Consider the following 19,016-nt stretch of genomic DNA (forward strand, 5'->3'; position numbering starts at 1 on the left):
GTAGTAATGAGAAGTGGACATGCGAGGGTTCTAAATGTTTTGAAGATGTCCTGGATGGTGGGGAAGTTTGTGTCTGTGTTGGAGTGGGGTGAGTCCGCAACCCTCTGCAGCCTCGCTCAACTCTCTACATTGGACCTTTCATGCAACCAGTCAGAATGCTCTCCACAGTACATCTGTGGAAGTTTGCTAGAGTTTTTAGTGACATAGCAAATCTCCTCAGACTCCTAATGAAGTATCACCACTGGTGTGCCTTCTTCGTGATCGCATCAATGTCTTGGGCCCAGGATAGATCCTCTGAGATGTCAATGCCCAGGAACTTGAAGCTGCTCACTCTTTGCGCCACTGATCCCTCGGTGAGGACTGGTGCGTGTTCCCTCAACTTCCCCTTCCTAAAGACTACAATCAGTTCCTTGGTCCAGCCGACATTGACTACGAGGCTGTTGTTGCAAGGTTGATTTTCACTCACATGTACATCAAAACATAGAGTGGCGGGGTGGAGACATGTCCCTACCAAAGGAGGTGTAAAGTACTCTTTCCCTCTGCTAGCCTGCAGGTCACCCTTGGGCAAGGTGCAGTACCTGATCAGTGTCATGTGTCTCCATAGGATCAGGTGGTGGATGGTTGTATGAGCAGCTGATGCATTATCACAAGTCCTGGTTATGTGACCACTGACGCCAGGCAGACAATCTCTGAAGAGTATTGATAACGGCTGGGGTCTCCCATCTTGTAAAGACACTGCCCAGAAGATGACAACGGCAAACCACTTCTGTAGAAAAATTTGCCAAGAACAATTGTGATCATGGAAAGACCACGATCGCCCATGTCATATGACACAGCACATAACGACATACAGTGAGATATGTCGTTTGTGTTAACAAGGAACACAACCTAAGGATGTGCTGAGGACAGCCCACACGTGTCGCGGCGAATTTCGGTGCCAATGTAGCACGTCCAGGATGCTTGGCAGAATAACAACAACAGCAGCGAAACAAGCCCCTTTCCTCCCTCCCACTGACCCAACCACACACACGGAAGGGCCTCCAACCCCAGGACAGGCTTATTTCTTTGTACGTTAAATTTCGGTTCACATTTGTCATTATAGAAATGGCAAGTGCAGTAGGAGGATGGCTCCAGTGTTTCCCGGCCCTAATTCGGCTTCTCATTAAGTTACAACATGGATAACGAACTCACGAATTTGACACCTGCACGTAGCCGCAGTGCAGCTCCTAATTTACAGAAATTTGACTAAGCTATACGCGCATCAAGTGCTTCGAAATAAAATCTCTGTTTAACTTCTCCACGGGAACAGACACCTAAGGAATCCGTAAGGCAGTCCCACATTGAGTTCAACACTGACTGGCAACTCCTGTGAGGCCACTGGTGCCAAACTGTGTCCGTTTCTGCTGTCTCTTTGGATTCATCAGCTGCACGGAGAGGGTGAGCCTGCTACATGGGGCAACAGCTCTCCCTATTGTGCTGCCCAGGCTTGCATCTCCTGTAGACAGCTGGGACACAACATCAGCCAACAGAGGGCCTCAGAGGAACAAACAATTGGCTGGAAATTCAATTGCATTACACCTTTCCTCCTGCACGAAGCAACTAAAAAGTTATCCTGTTTTTATTGCACTGGCATTTCCCTTCACTCCAGACCTTTCACCAGACAATCACAAATGCGAGCATTTGCCCCACTGAAATTTGCATTGTTGAGTCTACAACTGTAATTCACAAGAATGATTCTGGGAATGAAAGGGTTAACATATGAGGAGTGTTCGATGGCTCTGGGCCTGTACTTGCTGGAGTCTGGAAGAATGAGGGGGCAGCTGATTGAAACCAACTGAATATTGAAAGGCTTTGGTAGAGTGGATGTGGAGTGGATGTTTCCTATAGTGGGGGGAGTCTAGGACCAGGGAGTACAGCCTCAGAATAGAGAGACATCCAATTAGAACAGAGATGAAGAGGAATTTCCTTAGCCAGAGAATGGTGAACCTATGCAATTCATTCCCACAATGTCTGTGAGACCAAGTCACTGGGTATATTTAAAGCAGAAGTTGATAGGTACTTGATTCATCAGGGTGTCAGAGATTGTGGGGAGAAGCAGGAGAATGGGACTGTTAGGATTATAAATCAGCCATGATTGAATGAGTGAGTGGACTCGATGGGTCGAATGACCTAATTCTGCTCCTATGTCCTATGGTCTTATGGTAATTTCCTTTAGGACAATACGTCTACAGCCATCTAGAACAGCCATTTGGACAGGCATTTATCCAGTACAGTAAAAAGTCTTAGGCACCCTTGCTGTGATTCTTGCACAGTACTCTGGATCCACTGCTTAATCTGAGGATTAAATCATTTGGCATTCCAGTTCCACTCAGGTGAATGTTACAGGTAACCACCGTGTTACGGTCGTTCACCATTCCATAGTGGCCGCAAGGTCCCACAGCAGCCAGTGCCTGCCTCATCCGTGTTCCCATCTAACGCTGGCTGCGGGGTCACCCGTTGAATGAGTGCAGCCAAATGCTGGGCAAAGAGCTCGCTGTCAGTCGAAGCACAACACAGCCAGCTGTAAGCTGCCCAGTCCCGTGTGCCCGATGTTTGCAGACTTTCCCTTAAATGGCAAGTGAAGCACTGAAATTGTGTGATGTGTTCCTGGTTGGTAGCAGACAGCTATAGATTTCATCCTAAACCATGAGAAAAGACTGCAAAGTCTGAAAATTAATGGCCTGAAATTCTTATCTGACATTGGACAAACATTAGATAATCTAATGTGAATAGAACATAGAAAAAGCAAAAATAACGGCAGATCCTAGAGATATGCTCAGTAAAATTTGGAACAAGTTGTGATGGTGTGATGTCGGCACGATCAATCCAGTTTCTCAGGCAATGTGTTGAATTCCATTGTTGAGTATTTAATATTTGAGTAATATTTAAATAATTATACATGTATATAGAGAGAGAAAGAAAAAGAGAGAGGTTGATTAAGCATTCCTATTCGTTTAAATAATTAATTGTGAGTTATATGTAAAAATATATTAATTGCATACGTCATCGCACTTCCATGTAACGCGTGCACATTGCTTAAAGTAAATTCAAAGTTACACTTGTATTTTCTGACTCCTGTGTCTTTCTTCGTATTGATGTTTTGAAGTTACAAAATGTCACACCCATGGAACTATAGAACCATAGAACACTACAGCACAGTACAGGCCCTTCAGCCCTCCATGTTGTGCCGACCCATATAATCCTTTAAAAAAGTACTAAACCCACACTACCCCATAACCCTCTATTTTTCTTTCATCCACATGCCTGTCCAAGAGGCTCTTAAATACCCAATGGAATTTGAGTTTAATGTAAAACATACACGCAGTGGCCACTTTTTTTAGGTACAGTTGTACACCTGCTCATTAATGCAAATATCTAAGCAGCCAATCATGTGGCGGTAACTCAATGATTTAAGGCATGCAGATATGGTCAAGATGTTCAGTTGTTTTTCAGACCAAACATCAGAATAATGAAGAAATATGAGCTAAGTGACTTTGAATGAGGAATGATTGTTGGTGCCAGATGGGGTGGTTTGAGTATCTCAGAAACTGCTGATCTCCTGGGATTTTCACGCACAACAGTCTCTAGAGTTTACAGAGAATGGTGCGAGAAACAAAAAGATGTCCAGTGAATGGCAGTTCTGTGAGTGAAAATGCTTTGTTATTAAGAGAGGTCGGAGGAGAATAGCCAGACTGGTTCAAGCTGACAGGAAGTTGAAAGTAAAGCAAGTACAGCAGCTGACTGAAGAAGCTGGAGCTGGAGCTGAACACACTCAAGATCACCCGAAACGCTGAGCATCATACGTGGGAGTTTTATCAAGGTGGTCACGTCTAAGGTCTGTTGGATCAGGGTTATAGAAACGGTACTTTTCTAGTATCTGGATGTTAACTTGCAGTTCGAGTTGGTAGGAAGGTAAATGCAATGTTAGCATCAATTTTGAGAGGTCTAGAATATTGAAGCAAGGACATACTGCTGAGAGTTTATAAAGCATTGGCCGGGCCATATTTCAAGATTCAAGATTGTATAATGTAATTTTTTCTATTCAAGTGTAAAGGAGAACAAAATAATTGTAACTCTGGATCCAGTGCAGTACGAAAAAAAGCACTATAAGGTAAGGAACACAATCATAATAAACCAGAATAAATATGAACACACAAGATAGCTTGTTGATTGTATGTCCATGAAGTGACGTTGGGCTGCAGATAGGGCGATTGATGGGAGATAATAAAGTGGTGGTGGAGTATTGTGGGTAGCTTTGAGCCCCATACCTAAGAAGGGACATGCTGTCATTGGAGAGAGTCGACAGCCAGAGCCTGGGTTATAACAGGGCTTCGTTTCTGAGAATTGGAACGGCTTTTATGTCGTAAATGAGCAGAAACATCAGAGACAGGAGAGTGGGGAGTGTGGCCTCTTCGTCTCAGTCATCAGCGAGTGTGTCTGCCAGTGCTCCCAGCTCTGCTTGACTCCACCCAGCCACTCAGGTAGAGATTGGTGGAGCGCGGTGAGAGAGGGAGAGAAGACATTTGCAACTACCCCATTCCCATTCAGCAGAAGAGGCCGGCAGCTAGCAAATCCATCACTAGTCCTGTCCTGGTGAAGGGTCTCAGTCTGAAACACAGACTGTTTATTCCTCTCCACAGATGCTGCCTGACCTGCTGAGTTCCTCCAGTGCTTTGTGTGTGTTACTCTGGATTTTCAGCATCTGCAGAAAATTTTCTGTTTAAAGTCCACCTGCATCCATCCCACAAGTCTCCTAAACACTCGTTTGTACATACAGGCTGTCCATAATCCAGGGAGGGCTTGTAACAATGTAGTAGATGGTCTTTATTTTTATCTTTCTGTTACCTTTCCACCTCCAAGAAGACCACAAGCTTGTCGTAGGGTTTGGAGTCTTGCCTGTCTCAATGACCCCGAGAGCTATGTTGACTGGAGTCAGGGCTTTATATTTTGGTTTTTCGTGGGGTCACCCATGCCAAACAGGTCAAAGGTTAGAGGCCAGACTAAGAGTGGTCCACCGGTCCTCCAGGTTCGGGGGTTCAGCTCAGGGCTAACAACCCTGACTGGTCAAAAAACTTTGTTACAGAAACAGCAACGAAGAATCCTTCTGTATCTGTGTGCGACTGAGGACCCTAAACCCATCCCGGAGCACAATAGAGAAGATGGCCAATGGCAGACAGAGATGGTGGACTTCCATTGCTGCCCGAAATGCCTGCAGTGCGGCAGGCAGTAGGTAAGTAAGTCTACTTTCTCACGAACAATGAGGGGTAGAAGGGCATTACGCAGAAGTGAAGTATGAAATGTACAATTTTTAATAAGGATTGTATAACTAGTGAAGGAATTTCTGAGTCATGTTGAAAAAGCTGGACACAGAGAGATCAAAGTACTCAGGGGTCACGGTCTGTCTATTTTGTAGGAATGGGAATCATAAACGCCTTCCCGGAATCTGATAAACCATCTTTGGGATGGACAGTAATGTGATATTCCCAGCTTTTCCCCGCCTAGAAATTCTTGCAATGAATCAGAATCAGGTTTATTATCACTGGCATGTGACGTGGAATTTGTTAACTTACAGCAGCAGTTCAATGCAATACATAATCTAGCAGAGAGAAAAAAAATAATAAATAAAATAAAACATAATAGTAAATAAACAAGTAAATCAATTATATATGTTGAATAGATTTAAAAGAATGTGCAAAACCAGAAATGCTGTATATTAAAAAAAGTGAGGTAGTGTCCAAAACTTCAATGTCCATTCAGGAATCGGATGGCAGAGGGGAAGAAGCTGTTCCTAAATCGCTGAGTGTGTGCCTTCAGGCTTCTGTATCTCCTACCTGATGGTAACAGTGAGAAAAGGGCATGCCCTGGGTGCTGGAGGTCCTTAATAATGGGCGCTGCCTTTCAGAGACACCACTCCCTAAAGATGTCCAGGGTACTTTGTAGGCTAGTACCCAAGATGGATCTGACTAGATTTACAACCTTCTGCATCTTCTTTCAGTCCTGTGCAGTAGCCCCTCCATACCAGACAGTGATGCTGCCTGTCAGAATGCTCTCCACGGTACAACTATAGAGGTTTTTGAGTGTATTTGTTGACATGCCAAATCTCTTCAAACTCCTAATAAAGTATAGCCGCTGTCTTGCCTTCTTTATAACTACATCAATATGTTGGGACCAGGTTAGATCGTCAGAGATCTTGACACCCAGGAACTTAAAACTGCTCACTCTCTCCACTTCTGATCCCTCTGAATGTGTTCCTTCATCTTACCCTTCCTGAAGTCCACAATCAGCTCTTTCATCTTAGTGACGTTGAGTGCCAGGTTGTTGCTGCGGCACCATTCCACTAGTTGGCCTATCTCACTCCTGTCCACCCTCTCGTCACTGCCACGTCACACCAATAATGGCTGTATCATCAGCAAATTTACAGATGGTATTTGATCTATGCCTAGCCACACAGTCATGGGTATCAGAGAAGCCCAGTTTTGTTGAATGCGGTTGACTCAGAATCTGAATCCAAATCAGGTTTATTATCACTGAAGGATGTTGAAGAATTTGCTGATTTATGACAGTACAGTGCAAGGGCAGTTAACACAATACCAGCTGTAAGATCGGGGTTCAATTCCCACCACTGCCGGTACGAAGTTTGTACATTCTCCCCATGACCCGGTGAGTTCCCTCCGACTGCCCCGATTTCCTCCCACACATTCCAAAGATGTATGGGTTGGGGCTGAGAGTGTAGTGACACTTGCAGGCTCCCCAGCACATCCTCTTTAGATCTGATTTAATGCAAAATACACACATTTCAGTCTACTCGATGTTTCAATGTACATGTGGCAAATGAGGCTAATCTTTAATCTTTTTAATCTATAATGGATAGATAGATACAGACCTGTGCAAAAGGTTTAGCACATCTTTATAGCTTTTGTGCAGTGCTGTATTTGTCAATATAGAACAGGAAATGAGTTTGTAAATCTGATGGGAGCAAAGGATGTTGGGAATGATGAGGGTGGAGCACCACAGGAGGGACAAAGTCATTTGGTCTCAACAATTGGTTTATTAATCATTCCGGAATATCTCTCCGGTGCTTCCTGTTTCCCCCTGTCTCCCTTCCCCCTTTCCCCAACCATGATCCCCCTCTCCCTGCCCTCGATCCACTCTCAGTCCACAATAGAGACCCATACCAGAATCAGATTTATCATCGCTCACATATGTCATGAAATTTGTGTTTTTGCGACGGTGGCACAGAGCAATACAGAAAGTTACAACAGTACTGTGCACAAGCCTCGGACGTCCTGGTTATATATAGCCCTAGGACTTCCACACAGTCCTGTATACAGATGGACAGACAGAGAGACAGAAAGTGCAAAAGAGGACTAATGAGGAGGTGTTGAATGGTTTAAGAATCTGGCTGGATGTTTGTTCTCCCCTATTTTGAAAGCAAAAAAGTCATAAACATATACATATTTTGTTCTCGTTTCAAAACAATTCCCATGCAATTTGTATACTTTCATCTGTCTGTTTACAAGGAAACATAGTTTTTCAAAGAAAAGTTTCTTCCCATCCTTCATTAGGTTTCAGAACGATCTGTGAACCCATAAACATCATAGAAAGATAGAAACATAGAAAAACCTACAGCACAATACAAGCCCTTCAGCCCACAAGGTTGTGCCGAACATGTCCCTACCTTAGAAATTACTAGGCTTACCTATAGCCCTCTATTTTACCAAGCTCCATATACCTATCCAAAAGTCTCTTAAAAGACCCTATCAAATGCATCTCCACCACCGTTGCCAGCAGCCCATTCCACGTACTCACCACTCTCTGAGTAAAAACCTACCCCTGAATCTCCTGGGTACCTACTCCCTAGCATCTTAAACCTGTGTCATCTTGTGGCAACCATTTCAGCTCTGGAAAAAAGCCTCTGACTATCCACACAATCAATGCCTCTCATCATCGTACACACCTCTATCAGGTTACCTCTCATCCTCCGTCGCTCCAAGGAGAAAGGTCCGAATTCGCTCAACCTATTCTCATAAGGCATGCTTCCCAATCCAGGCAACATCCTTGTAAATCTCCTCTGCACCCTTTCTATGGTTTCCACATCCTTCCTGTAGTGAGGCAACCAAAACTGAGCATAGAACTCCAAGTGGGGTCTGACCAGGGTCCTACATAGCTGCAACATTACCTCTCAGCTCCTAAATTCAATTCAACAATTGATGAAGGCCAATACACCGTACGCCTTCTTAACCACAGAGTCAACCTGCGCAGCTGCTTAGAGCATCCTATGGACTCGGACCCCAAGATCTCTCTGATCCTCCACACTGCCAAGAGTCTTACCATTAATACTATACTCTGTCATCATATTTGACCTACCAAGATGAACCACTTCACACTAATCTGGGTTGAACTCCATCTGCCACTTCTCAGCCCAGTTTTGCATCCTATCAATGTCCCGCTGTAACCTCTGACAGCCCTCCACACTATCCACAACACCTCCAACCTTTATGTCATCAGCAAACTTGCTAACCAATCCCTCCACTTCCTCATCCAAGTCATTTATAAAAATCACGAAGAGTAAGGGTCCCAGAACAGATCCCTGAGGCACATCACTGGTCACTGACATCTATGCAGAATATGACCCATCTACTACCACTCTTTGCCTTCTGTGGGCAAGCCAGTTCTGGATCCACAAAGCAATGTCCCCTTGGATCCCATGCCTCCTTACTTTCTCAATAAGCCTTGCATGGGGTACCTTATCAAATGCTTTGCTGAAATCCATATACACTACATCTACTGCTCTTTCTTCATCAATGTGTTTAGTCACATCCTCAAAAAAATCAGTGAGGCTCGTAAGGCAGGACCTGCCTTTGACAAAGCCATGCTGACTATTCCTAATCATATTATACCTCTCCAAATTTTCATAAATCCTGCCTCTCAGGATCTTCTCCATCAACTTACTAATCACTGAGGTAAGACTCACTGGTCTATAATTTCCTGGGCTATCCCTGCTCCCTTTCTTGAATAATGGAACAACATCCGCAACCCTCCAATCCTCCGGAACCTCTCCCATCCCCATTGGTGATGCAAAGATCATCGCCAGAGGCTCAGCAATCTCCTCCCTCGCCTCCAACAGTAGCCTGGGGTACATCTCATCCGGTCCTGGCGACTTAGCCAACTTGATGCTTTCCAAAAGCTCCAGCACATCCTCATTCTCAATATCTACATGCTCAAGTTTTTCAGTCTGCTGCAAGTCATCACTACAATCACCAAGGTCTTTTTCCATAGTGAATATTGAATTAAAGTATTCATTAAGTACCTCTGCTATTTCATCTAGTTCCATACACACTTCCCCACTGTCACACTTAATAGGTCCTATTCTTTCATGTTTTATCCTCTTGCTCTTCACATACTTGTAGAATGCCTTGGGTTTTTCCTTAATCCTGCCTGCCAAGGCCTTCTCATGGCCCCTTCTTAAGCTCCTTCCTGTTATAATCTACTAGATCTCTAATATTACCTAGTTCTCTGAAGCTTTTGTAAGCTTTTCTTTTCTTCTTGACTAGATTTATTACAGCCTTTGTACACCACGGTTCCTGTACCCTACCATAAGTTCTCCATCTCATTGGAACGTAGCTATGCAGAACTCCACACAAATATGCCCTGAACATTTGCCACATTTCTTCTGTACTTTTCCCTGAGAACGTCTGTTTCCAATTTAAGCTTCCAATTTCCTGCCTGATAGTCTCATAATTCCCTTAACTCCAATTAAACGCTTTTCTAATTTGTCTGTTCCTATCTCTCTCTCCAATACTATTGTAAAGGAGATAGAATTATGATCACTATCTCCAAAATGCTCTCCCACTGAGAGATCTGACAGCTGACCAGGTTCATTTCCTAATACCAAATCAAGTACAGTCTCTCCTCTTATAGGCTTATCTACTCATCGTGTCAAGACACCTTCCTGAACACACCTAACAAACTCCACCCCATCTAAACCCCTTGCTCTAGGGAGATGCCAATCAATATTTGGGAAATTAAAATCTCCCATCACAACAGCTCTGTTATTATTACACCTTTCCAGGATCTGTTTCTTTCTCTGCTCCTCGATATCCCTGTTACTATTGGGCAGCCTACAATCATAAAAAAAACACCCAGTAAAGTTACTGACCCCTTCCTGTTCCTAACCTCCACCCACAGAGACTCCGTAGACAATCCTTCCATGGCATCCACCTTTTCTGCAGCAGTGACACTATCTCTGATCAACACTGACACACCCCCACCTCTTTTGCCTCCCTCCCTGTCCTTTCTGAAACATCTAAAACCCGGCACTTGATGTAACCATTCCTGTCCCTGAGCCATCCAAGTCTCTGTAATGGCCACCACATCATAGCTTCAAGTACTGTCCACACATCACCCCCTGTTTCCATTTTTCCTGCACTATGTATTTATCAGCATGCATCCATTCCAGTAAGCAGGTCAATGACTCAATAAATCTGATTTGTAGAGTCACTTTTCTGTAGTAGAATGATCTTTGAAGAACATCAGACCACACAAACTAATAGAGAGCGGTCTAAATGCATTAACACAACTACCCTTGTTTGGATTGGATTTGACATGAACAACATCGAAGGGAGAACTGAGAAGACTGACATGAGAGCAGTATTTAATCACACATTCCCTCCCTTGCCTGTAAGGAGTGTGTATGTTCTCCCCTTGACCATGTGGGTTTCCTAGTATGTTCTTCCCAGGACCACGTAGATCTCCTCTGGGTGCTTTGTAGTCCAAAGTCATATCAGTTGATAGGCTAATTAGACATTGTAAATTGTCCTGTGATTAGGTTAGGATTAAATTGGGGGATTGCTGGGTGAAGGGCTGTATCGCAATAAATAAATCAAACTTTTTCATGTAGAAAACCACAACAAATCTAGTCAGATGCAAGTCTCACCTAACTCTACATCTCTGATGCCCATGTAGCTCTCCAACAGATCGTCCACTTTCTTGGCTGCTCTTTCTTCAAATTCTGTTGGCTATTAAAGTGAAAAAAAGAAAAAATGTATAATCCTTTTAAAATCACAAAACATGTTCGGAGCCATGTTACAACAAGCCATCTGCTGGAGGAGTTCTGCAGGTCAGGCAGCATCTATGGGTGAAAAGGTCATCCTTAAATAAAGCAGGAGGAATGTTCAAAATTTAAAGTAAATTTATTACCAAGGGATGTATATGCCACCATATACTATATTGCGATTCATTTTCATGCAGACATTTACAAGAAAACAAAGAAATACAATAGGATTTGTGATCATCTGTACATAAACACAGACTGACCAACAAACAATATGCAAAAGAAGGCAATCATGTAAATAACAAAACTGATATAAATTAAAACAACTGAGAACATGAGTCGTAAAGTCCTTGAAAGTGAGTCTTTTGGCTTGAGGAGTCAGTTCAGTGTTGAGGTGAGGGAAGTTGTCCCCACTGGTTCAGGAGCCTGACGGTTGTGGGCTAATCACTGTTCCTGATCCTGGTGGTGTGGGACTTAAGGCTGCTGTACCTCCGTCCCGATGGCAGCAGTGAGTAAGTGAGAGTACAGAAGAGGACCTGAAGAGGTTGTGGGAAGATGACCATGAAACTTAGGAGCAGAATTAGGCCATTCTGCACATGTCTGCTCCACCACTCTATCATGGCTGATTTATTACCTGTCTCAAAACAATTTTCCACATTCTCCTTTAAACCTTTGATGCCCTTACTAATCTAAAACCTATCCTTGAATCTCCACTTTAAATATACCCAATGACTTGGCCTCCACAGCCATCTGTGGCAATAAATTTAATACATTCACCACCTTCTGGCTAAATAAATTCCATCTCCTCTCTGTTCTAAAGCTATATTCATCTATTTTGAGGCTGTGCTTTCTGGTCCTAAACTCCACCATTACAGGAAACATCCTTTCTACATCCATGCTATCTAGGCCTTTCAATATCTTGTGGACATGTGATTGAGCGACAAAACGGTGGCTGGAATATAATTGGTAAAAAATTGAAGGCAAAAGATGAAGGCAAGTGAAAAGCAGAGCGTTGATAGATTAGATTGTTTTGATGTTTTTGTCTCACGTCCAGGTATAACAAACAATTAGGAAGGAAAATGATACACTCAGTTGCCACTTTATTCGGTATACCTGCTTATTAATGCAAATATCTAATCAGCCAATCATGTGGCAACAACTTAATGCATAAAAGCATGCAGACATGGTCACGAGATTCAGTTGTTGTTCAGACTAAACATCAGAATGGGGAAGAAATGTGATCTAAGTGACTTAGACCATTGAATGATTGTTGGTGCCAGATGGGGTGGTTCAAGTATCTCAGAAACTGCTGATCTACTTGGATTTTCACACACAAGTCTCTAGAGTTTATAGAGAATGGTGTGAAAAACAAAAAAAAACATCCAGTGAATGGCATTTCTGTGGGTGAATACACCTTGTTAATGAGAGAGGTCAGAGGAGAATGGCCAGATTGGTTCAAGCTGACAGGAAGGCAACAGTCACTCAAATGACCACATGTTACACCAGTGTTGTGGAGAAGAGCATCTCTGAATGCACATACCAAACCTTGAAGTGGATGGGCTACAGCAGAAGACCACAAGATGTACCTAATAAAGTGGCCACTGAGTGTAGGTCTCAGTGACATTTCAACCACTTATCTCCATGTCCGATTTGTGCATGAAGAGTTGAGGACTATATTATCACTTACAGCCTCTTCCACAGTTGCAGAGCCTTTTGACCTTAAACGCAAGGTTTCCCGTCCGCTTCCGACCTTTCCTTCACCTGCGGACTTACCACATTTTGTCCTTCGAGCGATCATATCTGCAAAGTTCAGACAAGAAAAGTTATTGCAAAAACAAATCAGAGAACAAGCAGTGGTAATGGTTCAGTACCAAGTCCTGCTTATATTGTTTATCAGCTGTCAGAACTGTAGAAGATGTAGCATAAAAGAAGATAACCAACCCTGGGTTTCTCTGCACAGTCAACAGAAAGCAAAATGAGTGGCTAATGCATCCACTTTATGCTGTCAAATTAAAGCCATAAGAAATAGGATCAGAATTAGGCTATTCAACCCATCAGTCTTCTCCACCATTCTACCATGCCTGATTTATTTTCCCCCTCAACTCCATTCTCCTACCTTCTCCCTGTAACCTTTGACGTAACAGTCAGGGTGGTTAGCCCTGAGCTGAACCCCCTGCACCTAAAGGACTGGTGGACCACTCTCAGTCTGGCCTCTGCCCTTTGACTTATTTGGTGTGGGTGACCCTACCGAGAGTCAAACACAAAGCTCTGACTCCACCCAACCTAGCTCTCCAGGTCATTGAAGTACTTAAGCCTCTAAAGTTACGGTCCTCTTGGAGGATTTCTGCATTCTGCCGGACTTAATGATGTCTTCAATAAGGAACTTAACCTGTAGAACTCCTAGCTGGCCCAACTTCTTCTTATAGCCCAGTCCCTCAAGACCCAGCAATGTCCTTGTAAATCTTTTCTGCACTTGATGGCTCTTTCCTGCAGCAGAGTGACCAAAACTGAGACCTCAGTATGTGCGGTTGGGAGACTGTAGGTCTGACACGGTGGTCAGCAGCACAGGAGCGCCGCAGGGGACCGTGCTCTCTCCGGTCCTGTTCACCCTGTACACGTCAGACTTCCAATATAACTCGGAGTCCTGCCATGTGCAGAAGTTCGCTGACGACACGGCCATAGTGGGGTGTGTCAGGAATGGACAGGAGGAGGAGTATAGGAAACTGATACAGGACTTTGTGATATGGTGCAACTCAAACTACCTGCGTCTCAATATCACCAAGACCAAGGAGATGGTGGTGGACTTTAGGAGACCTAGGCCTCATATGGAGCCAGTGATCATTAATGGAGAATGTGTGGAGCAGGTTAAGACCTACAAGTATCTGGGAGTACAGTTAGACGAGAAGCTAGACTGGACTGCCAACACAGATGCCTTGTGCAGGAAGGCACAGAGTCGACCGTACTTCCTTAGAAGGTTGGCGTCATTCAATGTCTGTAGTGAGATGCTGAAGATGTTCTATAGGTCAGTTGTGGAGAGCGCACTCTTCTTTGTGGTGGCGTGTTGGGGAGGAAGCATTAAGAAGAGGGACGCCTCACGTCTTAATAAGCTGGTAAGGAAGGCGGGCTCTGTCGTGGGCAAAGTACTGGAGAGTATAACATCGGTAGCTGAGCGAAGGGCGCTGAGTAGGCTACGGTCAATTATGGAAAACCCTGAACATCCTCTACATAGCACCATCCAGAGACAGAGAAGCAGTTTCAGCGACAGGTTGCTATCGATGCAATGCTCCTCAGACAGGATGAAGAGGTCAATACTCCCCAATGCCATTAGGCTTTACAATTCAACCGCCAGGAGTAAGATATGTTAAAGTGCCGGGGTTGATTGTATTTAATGTATCTAAGTAAACTACTTAAGAACTTTTTAAAAGCTATTATTAATGCTTTTTGAGAGAGTGATTTAGATGCATATCATATTTTTACTGAGTTAAGTATTGTATGTAATTAGTTTTGCTACAATAAGTGTATGGGACATTGGAAAAAATGTTGAATTTCCCCATGGGGATGAATAAAGTATCTATCTATCTATCTATCTATCATAAAGCTCCAGATCTGGTCTCCCCAAAATCTTGTACAACTGCTTCTCCCTGTTTCTATCCTCAATGCTATTTTCCAATCTCTTGTTCACCCTTAAACCCTTAAACTCTTTCTCTGGTTTCTGGTATCTCGCTATACAAGTTCCTTGGAGGTACTTTTCGTTTATTTAATTTCAAGAGAACTAGAATATAGAAGCAAGGATGTAATGCCGAGGCTTTACCAGACACCTACCAGCCTTCTCCTTCCCACCCTCCCCCCCACCTGCCCCCTGACGGAGGGTCTCGGCCCGAAACGTTGACTGCTCGTTTCCATGGATGCTCCTCGACCTGCTGAGTTCCTCCAGCGTGTTGTCCGTGTTGCTTGGACCACAGCATCTGCAGTGTACTTTGCGTTTACCAGGCATTGGTCAGCCCACACTTGAAGAATTGTGAGCAGTTCTGGGCCCCTTATCTAAGAGAGGATGTGCTGGATCCGGGAAGGTTTACAGAAATGATATCGGGAATGAAAAGGTTAATGTATGAGGGGCATTTGAATGCTCTGGGCTTGTACTTGCTAGAGTTTAGAAGAATGGGGGGGGTTGTTATTGAAACCTATTGAATTTATTGAAAGGCTTAGACAGAGTGGACATGGAGAGGATGTTTCAAATAGTGGGGAGTCTAGGCCCAGAGGGCACAGAGGCAGAATACAAGCAGTGAAGAATCTTTCTACATCTGAGTGGCCAAAGACAGGCGGATGGAGGACGTTCATTGCTGCCTATACACCAGCAGGCATAATGGGCAGTAAGTAAGTGCAGATATTACTTACAAAGATGTTGCCAGAACGTAAGGGACTGCGTTGTAAGGAGATGTTGGGCCACACTGATGGGAGGCCTGATGAAAGTGTATAAAACCATAAGAGCCAGAGATAGTCAGCGTACGCTGTCTTTTTCCCTGAAATCAACAACTAGAGGGCACAGGTCTAAGGTGAGAGGTGAAAGATTTAATAGTGAGGGGTGACCTCTTCACACAGAATGAGTTGTGGAATGAGTGGTTGAGGCAGGTGCAATAACAAAATTGAAAAGACCTTTGTACAGCTATATGGATGGGAAAGGATTAGAGGGATATGAGTCATGAGGTCCAGATACACGGTTCTCAGAAATGTCGACAATTCTGTTCCTCCCACCTAATCTTCCCAGCTCATCAGTTCCTCCATCCATTTGCTGTCCTTCTGAACCAAAATCTCCCACCAGCCCAGCCATTCTGAAGTCCCCTTACCCCAACTTCAGAGTTCAAAGGCAATTTATTATCAAAGTACATATACAAAGCTGAAATACATTTTCTTTCAGTTACACTCAATCAATCCAATAAGCATGATAGAATCAATGAGAGACCAACTGGGTGTGCAACCAGTGTGCAAAAGATCACCAACTGTGCAAAAACAAAAAGAAAAAAAAGAAATAGTAATAAATAAATAGGTAGATAGATAGATAGATAGATAGATATTGAGATGAAGAGCTCTTGAAAGTGAGTCCATAGGTTGTGGGAACAGTTCAGTGATGGGGTGAGTGAAGTTGGTTTAAGAGCCTAATAGTTGAGAGGTAATAATGTTACCTGAGGCCCCTGTACCTCCTTCCCGACGGCAGCAGTGAGAAGAGAGCATTACCTGGGTGGTGGGGGTCCCTGATGAGGGATGCCACTTTCCTGCAACAACACTCCGTGTTGATGTGCTCAATGGTGGGGAAGGCTTTACCCATAATGAACTAGGCCATATCCACTAATTTTTGTAGGATATCCCATTTCACACTGCCCATCCTTGCATTCCCTCCTAACTCACTCTACTGCACATGCTAGCTGATCCCTCCTCCTCCCCTTCTCCCATGGTCCACTTTCCTCTCCTATCAGAATTCTTCTTCTTCAGCCCTTTCCCTTTTCCACCTATCACCTCCTGGCTTCTTGCTTCATTTTATTTAGAGATGCAGTGCGGAGTAGGCCTTTCGGCCCTTCGAGCTGCACCACCCCAGAAACCCCAGGCAACCCCAATTTAACCCTAGCATAATTTCGGGACTACTTACAATAATCAATTAATCTATCCAATACGTCTTTGGGCTGTGGGAGGAAACCAGATCACGCAGGGGAAACCCAGCATTTCACAGAATCTCCATACAGAGGCCGTCAGAATTGAACTCTGAACTCTGTTGCTCTGAACTGTAGAAGCATCGCGCTAAGCACTTTGCTACCATCCCCCGCCCCCCCCCCCCCCCACTTCCCCACCCACTCACCCACCCACCTTCCCCTCACCCGCCAACTTGTACTTCTTCCCCTCCCCCAACTTCTTATTCTGGCCTCTTCCCCCTTCCTTTCCAGCCCTGATGAGGAGTCTTAGCCCTTAATGTTGACTCTTTATTCCCCATCGATGCTGCCTGACCTGCTGAGTTCCTCCAGCATTATATGTGCGTTGATCCGGATTTCCAAAATCTGCAGAATCTCTTGTGTTTCTGAAGAAAGTATCTAAGATCTGTGAAATGAGGGCAGATGGGGGAGACAAGATACACCTCATATTCTGTCTGGGTAGCCTCCAACCTGATGGTATGAATGTCGATTTTTCTAACTTCCAGTAATTTCTCCCATTCCCCCCTCCTCTCTTTTCCCATTCCCCACTCTGGTGACCCTCTCATTCCTTCTCATCGCCTCACCTCCCCATTACCTTTCTTTGTTTCCCCTCCTCCTTCCCTTTCTCCAGTGGTCCACTGTCCTCTCCTATCAGATTCACTCTTCTTGAACCTTTTATCTCTTCCACCTATCATCTCCCAGTTTCTTACTTCATCCCCTTCCCCTCGACCTGGTCCCACCTATCGCCAGCCAGCATGTTCTCCTTTCCTGCCCCCCCCCCCCCCCCCATATTCTTACTTTGGCTGCTTCGCCCCTTCCTTTCCAGTCTTGATGAAAGGCTTTGGCCTTTAACCTTAACTGTTTATTTCCCTCCATAGAAGCTGCCTGACCCTCCAGCATTTTGTCTGTGTTCCAGCATCTGCAGAAGCTCTTGTGTTTATGAACTGGCACTCTCTGACTTGCTCTGAGCCTAGCCTTATTTCTCCATGTCATAGCCCGTTCCTTGGCTTTCTCGCTCTTCAGATCAGTTTATTGTTATATACAGTACTGTGCAAAAGTCTTGGGCACATATATAGTCCTGTAGTAATTTTATGAATTGCACTGTACTGCTGCCACGAAAAAACACAGATGTGAGTGATGATAAACTTGATTCTGATATGGGCCTGTATTGTGGACTGAGAGTGGGAGGGGGAGTCATGGTTGGGAAAAGGGGAAGGGAGAGGGGAGGGAGCAGGAAGCACCAGAGAGACATTCAGAATTATCAATACACTGATTGTTTGGTATCAAAAGATCTTGCTTGGGGTCTCAAGGCTGGGTGTGTCTACACCTGTGCCATCTCTCACCCCTGGCTCTCCTCTGTCACCTGTCCCACAACCTGCCGTGGCACCTCACCTTTGCTCCCGCTTGATTTACAAACTCGTTCTCTGCTCCATGCTGACAAATCCAGTTCTATAGAAAAGTCTTTGGCACCCTACAGTACGTGCCTCAGACTTCTGCACGGTGCAAGATGTCAGGGTGCATTGGTCCCTCTCCTTTTTTCACCCTCCACAGCCTCTGCTACTTTTATAAAATTATATCTGAATGTCCCTGGACAAAGTGAATTGCTACAGGTCACCAGTGTGTACTATCACACACAACAGACCAGGCTCACTTGCAAGACGTGCCTGTATTTTTGTTTTATTTGCCATGGACGGTCCCAAGCCCGGCTGCGAAAGGACCGTGCGTTGTGCGTTGTGCGTGGGGCTAGCAATCCCATCAGGTAAAATCCCAGTGTTACAGAAACACCAAGAGAAGCTCCAAAGACCTCATCCCTGGGGGAAGAAGGATCTTCACCTAGGTGAGACCTGCTTGTCCATGGAAGCTGCTGGGCTGATCGACCTTCTATCATCCAGGACCATCACCAGACTGGCCCAGGACAGGGGACGCTGTTGAGCTGCTGTTGGTGGCCGACGATCCTATAGGGATCACAGGGTTAACTATCTAATTGCTTGGGAAATCTTCAGTTTATTATCAACCTCTGTTTATTATTCACCTCTGATAACAACTGCCTTTTGTCCCTAAACATTGCAAGAGTCTATTGCCATAATTAGTCTTGTAGTAACTTTGTTAACTCAGCCAGTCTTCCATTACATCTCATTAGTTGAGCAGCACACTTCCATTTTCGCATGAAGTCACACGACTTCAGACTAAAGTGAATTTCATCAAAAAAAACAGTTGCTCTTTTTTTTTAACCTGGATTTGTTGGG

At 44.4% G+C, this 19,016-nt stretch overlaps 1 protein-coding gene across 1 annotated transcript in view; it reads right to left on the reverse strand.

Moving 5' to 3' along the window:
* The window catches only part of LOC140740341 (PDZ domain-containing protein GIPC1-like), a 102,304-nt gene that overhangs the window by 17,880 nt on the left and 65,408 nt on the right, over nucleotides 1-19,016 (reverse strand). The window contains exons 4-5 of the mRNA XM_073069493.1: nucleotides 12,780-12,892; nucleotides 10,976-11,057 (exon numbers count right to left, since the gene is read on the reverse strand). Coding sequence (XP_072925594.1) covers nucleotides 10,976-11,057; nucleotides 12,780-12,892 — 195 coding nt within the window. The remainder of the gene's footprint in view (nucleotides 1-10,975; nucleotides 11,058-12,779; nucleotides 12,893-19,016) is intronic.

Source organism: Hemitrygon akajei, chromosome 16 (assembly GCF_048418815.1).
Source record: "Hemitrygon akajei chromosome 16, sHemAka1.3, whole genome shotgun sequence".
NCBI classification, from domain to species: Eukaryota; Metazoa; Chordata; class Chondrichthyes; order Myliobatiformes; family Dasyatidae; genus Hemitrygon; species Hemitrygon akajei.